The sequence below is a fragment of the Homalodisca vitripennis genome, chromosome 1 (genome assembly GCF_021130785.1).
Source record: "Homalodisca vitripennis isolate AUS2020 chromosome 1, UT_GWSS_2.1, whole genome shotgun sequence".
Classification (NCBI taxonomy): domain Eukaryota; kingdom Metazoa; phylum Arthropoda; class Insecta; order Hemiptera; family Cicadellidae; genus Homalodisca; species Homalodisca vitripennis.
Genome location: NC_060207.1, coordinates 159,560,501 through 159,578,115, shown reverse-complemented (window position 1 = coordinate 159,578,115; position 17,615 = coordinate 159,560,501). Strand labels below are relative to the sequence as shown.

Genomic DNA, 17,615 nt, shown 5'->3' with positions numbered 1-17,615 from the left:
TGTATTAACAACACTATGTGATCAAAGAAACATAAGAGTACCTTTATATTGTCGATACCAGCAAAGCCAGATAGACTGTGTCAAACTATTTTTAAACTTTTAAAATAAATAAATGAAGTAAGATCAAACATTATTTACAATGATTTACATAGTGGCATAGATGCCTTGAAAATATTCTTCGAAACAGGTTTTTATTGAGTTTAAGCCATGATCTAACATAAATTTAAACTAATTGGCAACAATCACAATAATAATTCGATTAAACAATACTATTCAGTGTAGTACGAAAATTTAAAGTGTACTACGATGCAGCTACACGGGTATATAAGATAAATAATTTAGACTCTAATGATTTTGTTATATTAACAGACTCACAGGCAGCGGAAATGCAATAGAAAACAGCTTCGAAGGTTTATCAAAACAAAATCTAATCTTCTCAATAATATTCAAAATATTAGACTTGAAGAAAACTACTATTGTCCTGCAGTGGATTCCAAGTCATATAGGTATTGCAGGTAATGAAATAGCTGACAAATTAGCAAAAGAGGCAATCAAAGATGGCACTACTTAGAATAGAACAATTACATATATCCATAGACGATTTCAGAGCACACCAAAAACAATTATACTTCTCAAAAAGTAACGATCTGTATATAGGAGTAGATAAAGCCCGATGATATAAAGAGGTTGTTGAAACGATACCAGAATATACATGGTTCAAATATGTTGAAATGAAAAGATGGGAAATAATCAACATTCTAAGGTTAAAATTTGGTCACGCCAATATAAATAAAAAACCTATATACTATTGGTCAGTATTTCACTCCACCATGTCTGAAATGTACTTTAGGTCATAGTGAAACTTTGGAACATATCTTTTTTACGTGCCCTGATATGACCATGCTAGAAGCCAAGGTTTACAATCAATAAAGAATAAGTATGGGATGAATGTTCAAAACTTAACTAAAATTCTCCAGTTAAACTATTTAGAATTTTTTAAAAAATTACTTCAATTTTTGAGCTCAATTAAGATTTATTTAAATTTATTAAATTTATTTAAAACAAAGTATCTCTCTGCATATTAGTAACTTAAATGTAACCTGGATAAGGTGTTTCAACCTAGGAAGCCTGATGGACCCTTAGTGAGAAGATAACCTAGATCCTTACAAGACTCCAACGTCAAGAAACAAATAGTAAGTTGAGACGGCATGGGATTTCCCGAAGCCTAGCCTAGAGCTAACAATTAGAGAAAAAAAACAAGTTACCGATAACAGAATACAGAAACAGACGTCACACGTCAGACAGACAGTTTGAGCGTTACATTACGTTACGATTACAGATTGTTTGTAACTGTCCATTTCAAAACAAACAAATTGCTGTGCTACCAAACAAACTGACGTTAACTAGTTGTACGTTTAATTTTAGCTGCTCATATTATAATATATTTATTGTCATTGTAGTATTTAATACAGGATGGAAGAAATTAAGTTTTCTTCTTACGAAGCTCTTCGAAAGTTCATCAGGAATAAAGAAAAGAAAGAATTTATACAATTATGGATATCAAGTTCACGAACAATTAATGCTGCTAGAAAGAAAAACATTATAAGACCAATGAAAGAGTGTTTGAAGTACTACGAAATTGATTTTAAATGTATTTATTGCAAACGAGAAAGAAAGAGCTTATCTACTGGAATACGCCCAGGTCGCAGGTTCGCCCTTATATTTACAAGTTTTATCATAAATTTCCAAATTGCACTAAAACTTGCTCAGCTGCTTGGTTATTATTTTTATGTTTTTCATGCATTTTAACAATATTTTGGTGTTCATTTTCTTGATTATTTGCAATAATCCAAATTAGCCTATCTATTTAAGGTTAACAATTTTCTATAACTACACTTGCTTTTGATAGGTGTGTCATTAACCGTAAATAATTTATCTGAGCGATTATAAACTAAGCAAATGAGTGGCATTAGACTAGTTTTTAACTTATTGCTATCGGCCTCCTGAAAAAAATACAACGTTTGAAGGGTAGACAATGACATAAGTAATAGAACATTAAAAGTGAAACTACTCTTCTCGGGGAGACTTTAATAAGCGGCTTACACTCGTTTTTCGGTTGTTTTTATCAAACAATTCGATATATCATCCAACTTCGATATGTAACAATCGTACACAATAAGAGTTATAATAAGTTACCGTAGCAAGAAGAATCTTGTAAAGTACAATTTTAAAAAACAAATTTAATACTACTATTACAAAACAAAAAAAACCAGCTATGGCCTAGACTTTTATTACTTGTCCAGCTTGATATCAATGAGTAACCGCTTTTGTGAAATGGAGGAAAGATTTCTTCCTATGGGTTACCAGGAACCAAACCCATATACTGAAGTCACTTAAACAAATCTCATCGCTTGTAAGAAATATCTCGCATATTTTTTTCATATCAATCACCATTTTCAGTCTCAAAATATCAGATACTTTTTGCTGTTTATTGTTTACATTGGTAATTATCATATTAACGGCCATAGTGGAAAAATAAAATTGTTGCGTTATTAAGTTATTGGAATCGTCCTATAGAACAAAAAGAGTATAAGGTTTGAGGGGTGGAAATGAGAAATAACGAAGTTCTAGAACATAAAAAATTAAACAACTATTCACGCGCGGAGTAATATTTCCATGTTCTACATCCACGTCGAGCGTCACGTGACCTATTGTAACCATGATTCAACCTCATGATGACGTCATCGGTTGCGCCGCCATCTTTGCAAACGTAAATGAAAAATAATACTGAAATGAGCAGTATTTTGATCCAAATGAACAATGTTTTTCTTAATTTCGAGCTACAAATTAATTACTTGTTATCAAAATGAGACGAGTGCCTCCGGCCATCAGCGCGGGGCAGCACCAATGTCAGTTAAAGAAAAACATCCCTCGAGATAGTCCTAGTACCTATTAGTAAAATATCAAATTCTAGAGGGGCTGATCAGAAATATAAATTGAAATGTAATGCAAAGGCAATTATGTAAAGTGAAGAAAACTTAATAAATCATGAACAACTCTAACATAAATATATAGATGGATATTAACAGAGAACACTTACCATTAGTGTGTTGGCGGATATAGCTGAGCAGCAGCAACAAAAAAGTGGATTTTTAAAAATTGCAATATTTAAAACTTTTTTACTAACGTACTTTTTCTAATTTTCCTATCGCAATGAAACAACAAAGTCTCCCGGTTTAAAAACAACACGCGACCGCACAACGAACAAATACACTCATTATTAAAAATTCCATGTTCAATTAAAAAGGAAATAATTTCGTTTCGGTTAAAACGTAAACTCTTTACGTGCCCTACTAAACACTCCCCCTTATACCGGAAGTACATAAGAAGTAGGTAGGCCTAATAATATTGAAATCAGGGGAATTTGATGTTTATGTTAATTTAAATCTCTAAGAATAAAAGTTATCAGCCTGACACAAGTGCCTTCGGCCATCAGTGCAGGCAGTGGCTGCACTTTCGGTGAAGTAAGATAAACATCTCTCGAGTTAGTACCTATCACGAAAATATCAAATTCTAGATGGTCTGATCACAAATGGTTTTGGCCAATTCGGAATTACTAGTTACAAAATGCTACTTGACAAATGAAACAGTTACTTTTTACTCTCTTGCAAGAAAATTAGTTTCACTTTTAGTGTTCTAAAATTCATTATTTGTAATTTTTATCTTCTAAAATATTATATAGTTTGGGTAGAGTACGATAATCGTACCCGGTTTTTTATATTGTTTAGTACAACCATCGATACTGGGTAGACTTTAATAAGCAGCCTACACTTGTTATTAGATTGTTATTATTGAATGGTTCGATTGTTTTTATCTGAAGGATAATTCGATATTACAATTTATTTAACTTATCATATGACATCAACTTATTAGCTATAGTAATTGGTGATGGATATGAGGAAAATATGCGAGATATTTCTCACAAGTGACGAGATTTGTTTAAGTGGCTTCAACATGTAGGTTTGGCTTCTGGTAACACTTGGGGAGAATTCTTTCCTCCATTTCACAAAAGCGGTTACTTATTGATATCAAGCTGGAGAAGTTATAAATATTGTAAGGTTTCTTTGATATGTAAGTCTAGGCCATAGTTGTTTAGTAATGTTATTTAAAATTTTATATTTTATGTATTTAAAATTGTAACATCGAAGTTGGATAATATATCGAATTGTTCGATAATAACAATCGAATAATGAGTGTAGGGCGGTTATTAATGTCTCCCCTCGATACTTAACATTCATTTATCGAATACACGTTTATAAATCATATTATCAACAATCCATAGTCATGATCACAATCATATTTTAAAGTAAAATCCCACTAATATTATAAATGCGAAAGTTTGAATGTTTGTACTCGAATCACGCTGAAACTGCTATACGGATTGTGCTGAAATTTGGAACAGGTATAGCTTTTGGTCTGAATTAACCCTCTCCCGGTCGAATTACCGCGACGCGCTTTTGGTGCGATTGGGCTGAATTAAATAACCGCTCTGCCGCGAGGGGACACCTATTCGCGTTTTTACTAAGTTAAGAACTTTATTTTAATAAAAATATTATGTATTATACATCGTTACGAAGATGATTAAATCCTCTATAATAATGTTGTATTTATAAAAAAAAGTATCAACCTTATGAGGAAAATTAAAATCACACAAAAATGATGCTATCACGCTAACACCTTGAACCTGCCATCTATGAAGTAGGTACAGAACCAAATTGTAAAGACTGCGAAAACAACTAACGAAATGATTTCAGTAAATAAGTGGTTATAAAAAGTCCCAAATAGTTCATAAAATTATGTAAGATTGCAGGACAAGTCAGAAAGAATTGTACTACTGAACAACTAGATCACCGTCAATGAAGTAATCAATGAACCGTTTCAAATTATTAATCCTAGATAGCATCCCTAGTCATAAAACTATGAATAAACAAGGCAACAATGACACTGCCAATACATATTTCCAGTATTAGTTCCCCAAACAACCGTATGACAGCAGCACAAAGCAGAGAGCGTTGATAAAGCAGTTGGAGGCGTTTGGACTTTAGCGCCAGGCGCCCTGCCGAGGCGTTTGCCCGGGAGAGGGTTAACATTTAGAGTGCTTTTTACCAACCATAACACATTCATTTCACCAAATAAAGTTGAATTTAAATTGAAAAATTAGTTTGTTTACATTTGAATGTTATTATAAAAACAAAACGTATTTTGACAGCTGTTGACAGCTACAGTTCGACAAACTTTCTGCAACATTTTTTACATTTGGATTTTATCAATAATAAGTAAACAGTGCTTGATCGGTAGTGTAATGCAGATAGTAAATAAAACATTAATATATAAAATTTACTTCAGATTGCGCCAGTGATTAATTAAAATCATCTAATGCATTAAATACTGTTATAAAACTAACCTTAATGAAATCAGAAATCAGAAACTCTTTATTACAAAATTTCTTAGAGAAATGTATAGCGTCAGTTTACAGTGGATACAATTCAAATTGTATACAAAAATAATGTCACTCTTGAATGTCTTTCCAGTGCACATATTCATCTAGGGTGTAGAAGGGTCTTGATGTCAACCAGTCATTCAGCGATGCCTTCAGCTTCATTTCTATAAGAGCTTTTAGTTCTTGTGGTAATATGTTGTACAGCTTCTTGCCAGCATATGACGGTTTTCTTTCATATAGTGTAAGATGGTGGGCTGGTAGTGGGTAGTTTGCAGGATGTCGGGTGTAGTAGTCGTGGTGGTCAGCAGCTCGAGGTAGGTTCTTCCCATCAATATACAGTATAACCTCCCGAATATAGAGGGCAATCACTGTCATGATTTTTAGGTTCTTAAAGGCTTCTTTACAGGTGTCTCTGGGGCCCAGGCAGTTAAGAATCCTTATAGCTTTTTTCTGAAGTCGCAGTAGTCGTTGTAGGTTTTCTGAACAAAGTTATAAATGTTTTCACATAAGGTACTTTAAAATGGTGGGCTTCCTGACATTATGATATTACATTTTAACAATGGCTTACGGACAAACAGAAATGAATACTAACATATCCGATTCATTCTTTCCCTGGCTACAGTCCAAAAAACAAATGTAACGCAAAACTTTAATAACGATTATTTTGGAATGTTGCATAACCTTAATAAGGATTTCCCCCTTATACCAGAAGTAGGTAGGACATCCCCCTAGGTAGTAATAGTCTTTTCAGTCCTAGCAAACTCAACTATGTCAACACGATTTTGACCAAAGTAGATTTCCGAGAACTAGATAATCAAACGTATATAAAATTTGATCGAGGCAATATGGCAAGCTAACTGTAACATAATAGGTAAGTGAATTTAAATGGTCTTAAGTAGGCACTATTTAACCGAAGTAGGCATCTCGGTCCTACGTAAGTATATAATTTCTTCTTCGTCAGAACAACAAGGCAAACTCTACTATAGTACTGGAGATATCTTAGACCTGAAATATATGACAAGGACTGGAAATATACGCTTTTTGACCAAAGTAAGTTTCTGGAACCTGTGTCATCTGAGATTTGTGTTTTCTTGATCGGGATGACAAGGCAGATTCAGCATTGACGTTATGTATATAATTAATTAGAATCAGAAATGCTCCTACACGTGCCAAACATGATATAATAATTAAGTTAAACTCTGATACTATTTACCTTGAACTTAAATAATATCTACCTGATGTATACCTACTTACGTTTTAAAATTTTTATAGGACTCCCTATATTATATCATAATTGCTTTTACTAAGTAATATAAGGACTTTGGTTCTAAGATTTGAATGCAAAGCCGCAGGTAACAGCTAGTAATTAATAAAATCTTATAAATAATAAATTACCTCTAATGATTAAACATATAATTAGAACTAGAAATAGGAAAAACTCATAAATAATAATGAAATGATAACAACATATAAAAGGTTTATAACAGTAAATATGCTTAATTATTTGTTTTCTCCTGGGTAGCAATGATTAACCGCTTTCGAAAAGTTGTTGAAGCATCTTCTCTTTAAAAGCATACTTTATTTTTTGTACTGTACAAATACTCACAGAGATGATATGCAAGCAGGTCGGCTGGGATGCCACTTTTTAAACTTCTTTTCATGGTCCTCCACGAGCTTTCGATTGTCTATTATTATCTATAAAAGAAAATACGTTTATTATATGAAAAAGTGTTTATAATAGATGTTGTTGTTGTGGATGTTGTTGACAAGTTAGTTGTTGTTCAAAAATCAGAATCGGTTGGTAATATCGAAAGTTATAATTAAGTTATATCGTTTATTAATATCAATATAAAAATCCGAGTCCACTTATCAGACCCTATCCTATAGTTTTGTTCAGGAGGACTATTGCAGTTGGTTAATAACGCAAATCTTGTTACTAGTGTGGATAAAAATAAATTTGAAAATAATGCAGCTTCAGTATAATAAGTTTTCAACACTCGAGTGCTCGATAATATCTAATCAAGCAATGTGAAACTACTAATAGATCCCATCCATTGAAAGAACTAATCCTATGACACGAATCCTAACAAGGTTCATCAACTACTCATAACCTAGTTACTGAACTACTTCTAACCTAGTTCATGAACTTGTTCATTTAACAAAACTAAATTAATTATATTATTTGAAGAGAAAAAGATTAACCAAAAAAAATATATATAGAATATTCTTAATGGGTTTTCTAAAATACAAATACAAATACAGGTTTCAATGACAAGTCTACTCAAATTTTACAGGACAAATGCAGGATAACACAAAACAGGAAGAACCTATAGTTGGCTGTACCCCAAAAACGTACCAGCTGATTTTGATGAAACTTTCTATACACATTCAAGACAAGATCTACTATATTACAATATAACTCGCGTTCTTAGGCCACACCTATTTTTGGAGATATATAATTTTACATGTCGAATACTGAAAAACCACATTATAGATGGCCATACCTCAAAAACGTACTACCTGATTTTGATAAAACTTTTATACACATTCAAAACACGATCTACTATTGTATATTACTACCCTAATTCATAGGCCGTGCCTATTTTCAGAGATATATCTATTTTACAGGTCCACTACTGGAAGAATGTATAGTTGGCTGTACCTCAACAACGTACCAGCTGATTTTGATAAAACTTTCTATACACATTCAAGACATGATCTATTATATTACAATTTAACCCTCATTCTTAGGCCGTTGGTGTCAAATACTGAAAAACCAAATCTATGGATTGCTGTACCTCAAAAACGTACTAGCCGATTTTGATAAAACTTTCTATACACATTCAATACATTGTCTACAATACTACAATATAACCCCTTATTCTTACAATAAATGCAGTTTTAATACAGTGGAATTTCATGGGTATGGTACTATATTTATTGGTTTGCCGTGAGATAGTCAGTAGTACAACTGTCAAAAATCCACCAACCGTAACATTGCACATATGTGTGACATATTCACTTTCTACCTAATCGTAGTTTTTCAGTCAACCCTTGTTTCTTAGTGAACAAAAATGTGTAGTACCATACTTTGCTGTAGGGTTTGTTTATAATGCATGTTACTTTGTATAATGTTCATAGTGTAAATAGTAAGAGTGTATAAAAAAAATATGACGGATCACACAGCATTGAGGTAGATGGTGAATTATTGTAAATGTTTCTTTATATTTATTTAAATAAGAGTTCACTCAATTCTTATGATTTTTTTGTTTATTTCCACATGTACAAACCATACTCAAGACATGCGCACTGCATCATTTGACTAATAACCAGTGACTACCATGTGTTTTTCCAACTAAAGTAGCATCTTGGACAGCACAACAGTGACAATAATAGGATCAAACAGATTGTTTTGAAGTGTTTGCTAAGTTAAGTGGCAAACATCTATGACAACATTTTACAAAAACATGTTGTGTTGTTCAATTATAGATGAGCCGCTTTTAAAGCAACCTGTTAAGTGAACAGTGTAGGGGGCGGGGGTGAGTAGGATGAGAGAGATTTGGAGGGGAAGAAGAAGCGCAGACTCACTTCCCCCTCCACATTCCTTACCAACCACTCCTCAGTCGTCACTTTACCACTTGTAAAGTATTTGTTACATAACAGCTGTTTTACAAACCCAGTAGTAATAACAACAGCTGTTAACAATAAACATTTGTTAAAATACTTCTTAATTATACTAACATATTAAATAGATGCAATGAACTATTCTTAACATAAATAATAATATTTGTTATTCCATAACGAGAATAACAAAACATAGCGTGATGCTCCAAAACACTAACGCAGGGAAACAAAGCACTCGGTTCCCACTTGTGTCTTGTAAAGAAAATAAAGGAAGTAAAGGATCCAGCAGTGAAAGAGGGGGTGGTGGTAAGCGTGGTCGAGCTCCTGTTCCTCCCTCCCCCTATGCGCAAGAAATTTTTCGTTCCGGTCACTTTCAAAGTGGCTTATCTATAGATTAGTTATTTAATATGGTATTTACATAGAAAAGAAAGAAAATGCAGCATTTCATGTAAAAATTAAAATGTCTCTTTTTTATATGTATAACAACAGGTGCCTACCTACTTAACCTCTAAAACATGCCTCATACATTATTGGGTACTTGGACCTACATTTTCATTCTTTCAGATAAATTGGTTAGTTAATACTGAAGTAATCATTCTCCAATAACAAGACAACCGTTCAATTCAGGTTGATGATTGATAATTTTCATTATTTGCAACTTTTTTTTGATACAATATTAGTCTGTTTCATTATATGGTTATAGTATGCCTTTGGTATAGTTAATGCATATTTAATTAATAAGGAATATTTTTTTTCAGAACCGTTAGGCAAGATTGTCCATTTAAAATGAAATTCCGGATTTCTATAGATGGCTGCTATCTTGAAACATATGACTTCAATGATTCTCACAATCACGACCATTCAAAAGTAAGTTATCACTTTTTTAAGATCAGTTTTGGTGTTTAGGCTACTGTAGAGTGAAACTAATCCCTATTGTAGACACAGTTCTTATGTAAATTATAAGTATTATTTGCTGTAATTTTCAGTCAGTAACTAATGATATTTGTAAAGAATATTTTTTAGAAAATAATTCAATTTTGTCTTGTAGATTACTCACGTGGTGCAAAATATATGTAGTTCAACACAGACTAGTATCCATTTATCTTTACAGAAAATAATAGCTTAAATAGTTACCTTAGTTGGTATTTATATGCTTGGATGATTATGTACAATATTTTAAACATAAATGATTCCAAATTAGTTTAATTACAGTACTAGACTTGAAACAATATTTGGAACATGAATAAGTAAAAAAAAGGAAGTCTGAGGTCACCCTGTAGTTGGTTACAAAATATGATTGTACCCTGAGCTCAGATAGCCACTATGTATGTCCATGAAGAGCAGATTACTATTACAGCTGGTTTGCCAGTTTGGCGGACCAGCTATTTTCCAGCAAACTCAACTGGTCCACTGTATTGCACAGTTTTGTAATTTGTCATATTTATAATTAGACATGGATTGATCCTTGAGAGGGATTCAATACTGATTCCTTGATTCTTAGCAGTATTGAGAATTAGAAAACATAGACAGATAAAATAACAGCAGTTTTTAAATTAATATTTTGCTCACAGTATGTGTTTTATATATTACGCGTTACTGCATTGTTTTTTTAATTTTTAAGAAGAGACATTTTTTCTTTTAAGCCTTATTCTGCTTGTTCTTATAGGGAACAGAATAAGGAAGAGAGTCGATAAATTACCAAGTTGATGGTACTGACGAAGAATACTACAGTACAAGACAGGAATTGAACCTGCACTATCTCTAGCACTAATCCAAAATTCAATATCTTAGACAGCTTGGCCATCTGCACTCTCCATCTATCCGTGGACAACATCTGTTTGGCAGATGAAAATTACCAATCATTAAAATGTTTTATTGTCTTACTTTCCATATGAAAAAAGAAGTAGATGGATCACAAAATTAAGAAATGATTGTGGTTTTATAAATATTATTTTGCTTATGGTTTGTATTTTCTAGTCTATCAATGGTTGTGCATCGCCACGTGTCTTGCGGAGATTTCTGCTTCTGAGGGGATAAACAAATAGACCTTCACTAGTTTTTGTCTTTATCTTCATTCGTGTAGATGTGTAAATATATCATCTTTAAGAATATATGTACGTTTATGTCTTAAAATATATTATCCTGGCTTTAGGGTACTTTGGAATTTTTGGCTGGCTGCTCCTACTGGTCATATTTTCTTTAATGGAAACAAAACTAAACTATTTAGCTTATTATATACTTAGTTACTAGTTAACCAGGTTTTAACATGAGAATTTGTATAGGATAGGAAGAGAATGTTTACTTTTACCAGATTGGAAGACTATTCCTCTTCTTCGTAGTGTTCTTTTTAATGTGTATATAATAACATGAGGAATCATCCTTTTAGTCTTTAAATGTAAGCCTGCTTTTACTTTCTTATCTAAATTACATAGTCGTTAATTGGCCTAGTTTAGTGAAGACTATCACTCGAGGATGGAAAAATTGTATGTCTGTTGCCCTGTCAGCACGATATCTTGAGAATGAACTGATGCAACAAGATAATCGCAGAATAAGTAAATTTGTGAACAAAGTAAATATAATCAAAATGTCGTTTAACATAAATGACATAGTATCACATGTAACCTAATAAAATAAGCTACTAACTTGAGATTAGGTATGCAACCTCAGTGAAACCCATTACGCAGCACATGGTATGGCGTACTTTTACCTTATAATAATTATCTTTGTTTTCAGCCATCATTAATAAAAATGGTGGAACATATATTTTTAGAATCAGGCTATATATTCTTATTTCTTAGTAACAAATAAACAGGAATTGAAATTAGAATCAAGAACCATAATTTTTGGTATCTGAATCTAATTTTTTTTAAGAGTTTGCCCTCTATTTCAGAATTTTATTGGAATATCGGAATTTATAATCTTTACCAAGGTGTGGTTGAGAAATCTTCCTGTGGGTTTAACACCTCCAGCTGTTCATACAGAATAAATTGTGTATTTTCAATTACTCTGGTTTTTTATAGTGAATATGTTTTTGCCATCATCTGTAGTTACATCTTTTAAACATTGAAATTAATTTCAAGATTTGAGTCCAAGGTTTCAAGAGGTATAATTTATCTCTGAAATGTAACTAGACACATTAACCTTCATGGAATATAACATCAGCTAACTTTATGTAAAATTGCTAACATCTCCTGTTTTAAATACCAATGTGTTTGCCAGCAAGCTAACACCATTGAATAACAAAAGTTTAAGTTTTGCCTGCTTCAGCCAAAATGTGGCTGAGAGCAGATTTGTGTTGTCATGATTGCTTAGTACAAATTTGTCTCTGTGGTAATAAAAGTTTTCTAAGATGAAGTTCTCTTAAAGTTTATCTTTCAAATTAGAAAGTTTGGCAATATGTTACGTGTCAAGTTGTTGTTATTAACCATTTAGTAATTGTTAGTCAAGATTATGTCCACTGATGACTAAAGACTACCATGAATCCACTTATTTTTCTTTACTGTACTCATTATTGCATTAAAAAAAGGAAACAGATCCACCCAATACATTGAATACTACAATGGAAATAAAAGAACAATTTGATAATCTGACATTCATTCTTATTAGTTCTGATGTTGAATGAAATAAATCACTTGTGAAGCAAATATAAAGAGGTTGAAGTACTGTCCCTGAAAGCAAAGACTAATCAACTTTTCTGCACCAAATTCCTGTAGCATTCCCTTGTTTTGCAAATACATTCTCACATGGTGTCTGATTTAGAAATGTGTGCAATCAGTTCTCAGTGTATGCCAAGAATGAGGCCTCATCTTTGACCATGCAGTATTACACTCACTGCCTTGTGGTCATACTTGTAGGTAAAACTTTTGAACGTAATACGGCTAGTAAATGTACAAGGTTTGTTAAAAAACTAACGGGAATTTTCATTTTTTTTTTAAATATCTATTTGTCTACATTCATGTTGTCACCCTCAATATAGTTTCCATTAGATATTAGGTCCTTGTTGCCAGCACTTCTTCCAATCCTCGAAACACTTGTCAAAATCAATCTTTGAAATAGTCTTTAGCTCTTTCAGCGATGCACTTTTAATGTTATCTATGCTTGTAAAGCAACTGCTCTTACATAAAAATGTTACCCGATGGAAATAAAAAAGTCACAGAGACATGTATGGAGGCCGGGACAAGCTAAAAGAACTATTTTTGACAAAACATTCACGTACAAGCAATGAAGTGTGAAAAGGTTGAATGTCATGGTGCAAATGCCATGAATTATTTTGCCACGTCCAGGGGTTTTCCAAATACAAATGGCATTGAACTCGCAAGTAGTACTCCTTATTGACCATTTGACATTGTGGCTATAATTCGTGATTTGATGCACTATACAATTAAAATCGAAGAGCACAGTGAGCATAACCTTCATGTTAGACTGCACTTGTTAAGCCTCTTTTTGGTTTTGGTAATCCAGAATACCTCCGCTGGGATGATTGAGCCTTATTTCAACACCATATATCCGTAAACTCATGTTTCGCCACTTCTCATAACACGTTTCAGTAATTCTGCATCGTCGTTGACTTTATTTAGTAACTCTTGCTCAACTTCATTCGCCACTGTTTTTGTTCAAAATTCAACAATTTAGGAATAAATTTTGCTGCCACATGTTTCATACTGAAAACATTGAAAAAATTTCATGGCTTGAGCCAAATGATATGCCAATATCATCAGTGACTTCTCTACAATAATACAACAACAACAACAACAACAATCATTCATAACCATTTCTTCCACTTTTTCAGCTTTTTCATCAGTTATTGATGTGTTGGGGCATCCGAAGCGTTTGTCATCTTCAATGTTCTCATGGTCCTCATGTTTATACCACTCATAAACCCTTGTTTTACTCATACCAGACTCATAGATTTTTGTGAAGATTTCCAACACTTTATATCATTTTTCACATAACATTTTATACAAATTCTTTGATCCATTTTTGTAACAAACAAAAATCACTGAATTCATAAAACATGTCTAACCTTAACAGCTGCCACTGGAAAATTAAACAATGAATACAGCTGGAAATTGTATTATACGTTAGGTGCATTAGCACATATTTTAAAAAATCTTGACAATCTGACTCCAAACCCACAAAACTTAAAAATTCGCATTACGTTATGAACACAGCTTGTATATAAAACATTAATTCAGATACTGTGATTTTAAAATCTGAGCCAGAGTGATGTACATGCTGAGTAAAGACTCTGAATACAGTTAGCCATTGTGTGGCATGCTGAATTGACAGGATAATTAAATCTGTCTAGTTGAGCTCAGTGAGCCATCTCTTATGGTCATCATAGGTAACCTGTCGATCTCTAGTAGTTTAGAAGATGTGTCATTTGGTATTAGAGCATATTTAGCTTTTTAAAATTTTTCATGATAGATTATCTAATACCAATGCCAAAGACGCAGTGTAGCGGGTACGGCGGTTATCGCAAGATAACCAGATCAAGCAACGTCGAGTGTGGCCGCTGCTTGGATAGGTGACCGCTGAGCGATCCTGTCCTTGCAAGCGGCCTGCCTGCCCGGCCATTGGTGGTGGTTCGGAAGTTACCTTTAAGCCGTTGGTCCCCAGGTTAAGTGTTAGAGAGGGCTTCTTAGCCCTAACTTCGCCTGGTAAAATAAGACATTCTTTACTTTACTTTTACTTTTAAAACTGTTTATTTTATTTTCTGTACTGAAACATGTGTTGTTTTACAGGAAATGTATGAATTTCTACCTCGGCAAAGAAAACTTAAACATATTTTACAAGCAAGAAATATGAATGAAATAAATGTTATTCATGAGGAACTTGTACCTGAAATATTGAAGACATCATCTGATTTAGAAAACAGTAGACTGGTGGAATCCAACTATCAACAGATACCTAGTATGATAGACTCAGTAAATGTAATATCACAACAAGAAAGGTATGAAATTGCATTATCAAAAACTCAAAGGCTGGCAAACCTACTATCAGAGGCACCATCAGAAACTTTCTTTCAGCGTCTAGTGAACTTGGAAACATTAATATACAATTGGGAGAATAATGAAGAAGTGAGTGTTATTTCACTTAACTCAAAGAATAATTGTTCCCAAGATTTCATTGAAATAGATAATAATTATGTTTTAATTACAGTAAACGAATCTGTTGTATCTGAATTACAACCTTTTTTTCAAACAAAATTGAGTTCAGGTTCAGTAGAAAACTACAAAGAAGTGCCAACCTTGCTAGAAGACCATAATTATTTTCAGTTAACCAGTAAATAAGAAACCAAAATAAAATTTTTACAAGAATCAAAAGCGGTGCAAAATATATTTGAAACAGTGACTATGATACAAATATTGAATACGTCTATATTCACTAAAAAGCAAAGACGATAAAGATAAAACCGTTTTAAATTTCTTTAGTTAATAAATAATTTTATGTGCAGTGTTGGATGATAAAACAGTATACCCAGATGAATTCAGACATAATCTCAAATGCTGCCTGCCTTTATACTCATAAAAACAGAGTATATGTAGAATGAATCAAGATTAATTGTATTGAGTATGAATAGACTTCTGTTCAAGACAGTAATCCGACAATTTTCTGCTATAATGTTAAATGGAAGCTAACATCAGTCATAGTATTTTAATAGTCTTCAGTTCGCTGTCCATTTTTCATTTAAATTCATTTCAAATTTTTCTGACTGCACAAATGTGAAAGAATATTTTGTTCTGCAGATCAATGAGGTAAGTCCTTTATTAAGCAACAGGTATTATGAATATTTATAAGTTCAAAAACTGTTTAAATATGCCAGCATATTTTATAAAAATAGTATTATATATATATTATATATATATATATATATATATATATATATATATATATATATATATTTCTTTTAATAGTTATAAAACACCAACACTTTTTTGCACATTTCTGGTAATAAGTGCATTATATTTGCCTATAGCTTACATGTTTCCCACATAAAAAGAGTAAACCCATAAGAAGCCTACCTTAATAAAGACAATCTTTAAATAAATTCTCATTGTATCTAATTATTGTTATTAAAAGAATAATAAAAAAAACAGTCACAGAATATATTTTGTACAAATATATTTAGTATTAAACTTTTTTGAATTTGGCAGAATACTAAGTTATTAGTCCATGAAGAGATGTAACAAATATTGTCCATAGACAACCAATAGTTAATGGTCCACATCAGCACGAATGTATTAAGCCCATTAAGAGTTTCTAAAGTTGCTGTCTTACAGTTGTCAGTATTCTGAGGTTTCACATTAGAAAGTAAATTCTGTTATATTTTTTTGTTTTAGATTAAATTGACTTCAGCCATCACGCCAATGCCTATGTACATGCTTTATCTATGCATTCCAAAACTGGTAGTTATCAAGCATGGTCCAGAGATGAACTATGCTGTATCTTGAATAAGAAAGACCAATGAATTGAATGAAGACCAGTTTAAAGTTATACTTATCAGTTATAGCATTGTGGTTTTTTAAAATCCAGACCTAAATTATAACTTTTAATGGTTTATGTGAAGGAATAATGTTTTGAAATATTAAAATTTGGCTTTAATGTGTAGTTTTTGTTTGTTTTAAGTTGGGTTTAATTGTTTAGTTGTTTATTTACTTTGTTTTTACAGATTAGAAAGTTTAAAAAGAATTTTTTGCCGTATTGGAGTTAAATTTAATTTTTTATGGCATTTTATAATCGTTGTTTTTTCAAACTATTTGTACAATTTATTAAAGTTACCATATACATGTTAGTTCCTTTTTTACACCTAACAATTTAATTTTACTCACATATATAATATAAAAATTAGAATTATGTCCTTAAATAAATATGGTTTTTAGTGTTTCTAAGTTGACTGATTAAATTGATTATTTTGATGTTTTTCTTTAACAAGTAGCTTACTTAATACGTGTTTATACAAGGAACCGCCAGAGAGTGCAGTTGGCGGCGACCAATAGAATGGACTGGCCTGCGCGACGTTGCCACACAACTGCCGCTGCCGCCCGGCACGGCTGGCGCATTGTGGCTGATAAACCGCTGCGCTGTCACAACTAACACTGACACTGAACATTTAAAACTTATCAGTATAATTGAAAAAACAATATTTAAAATGCGTTGACAGTTTGCTATATTATATTTAAATTACTTGTATAGTTTATTAATGTTATTACAAACTAACTATCGATTAAAACAAAACAAATCGTCCCGTCAGTTAGTCAGAGTAAAGTACTTGCTTATTTCCATACAACTTTTCAGTGATTTTAAACGATTACTAAACACACACAAAATTAATATACATGTTGCTTATATTGGACACTGCATGACGTGTTGCTTGATTAAAAATAATTAAAACAATATAACAAGATAATCAATTTTAAAATTATCGAACAATTATATTTTTAAATTATGAAATAATCAAATTTTTCCACTAAATAATTTTTAGGCCTAC

The 17,615-nt window shown here is 32.2% G+C and overlaps 2 protein-coding genes across 3 annotated transcripts; one reads left to right on the top strand and one right to left on the bottom strand.

Moving 5' to 3' along the window:
* Nucleotides 1-1,297: 1,297 nt before the first annotated feature.
* Nucleotides 1,298-16,735, top strand: LOC124375203. Of its 2 annotated transcripts, none has more exons than XR_006923665.1 (4): nt 1,298-1,709; nt 9,883-9,991; nt 14,869-15,882; nt 16,468-16,735. XR_006923665.1 is itself a non-coding variant. In XM_046833312.1 (4 exons), the coding sequence occupies exons 1-4, from the start codon at nt 1,474-1,476 to the stop codon at nt 16,576-16,578; spliced, it is 792 nt and encodes a 263-aa protein (XP_046689268.1). In that variant the 5' UTR covers nt 1,298-1,473; the 3' UTR covers nt 16,579-16,735. The 2 variants fall into 2 exon arrangements, 1 of the variants encoding a protein (XP_046689268.1); XM_046833312.1 differs by having other exon boundaries at nt 14,869-15,204.
* LOC124375204 lies at nt 5,475-7,419 on the bottom strand. Its single transcript, XM_046833313.1, has 2 exons — nt 7,107-7,419; nt 5,475-5,979 (listed from the first exon to the last, which is right to left on the bottom strand). The coding sequence occupies exon 2, from the start codon at nt 5,873-5,875 to the stop codon at nt 5,570-5,572; it is 306 nt and encodes a 101-aa protein (XP_046689269.1). The 5' UTR covers nt 5,876-5,979; nt 7,107-7,419; the 3' UTR covers nt 5,475-5,569.
* Nucleotides 16,736-17,615: the final 880 nt, after the last annotated feature.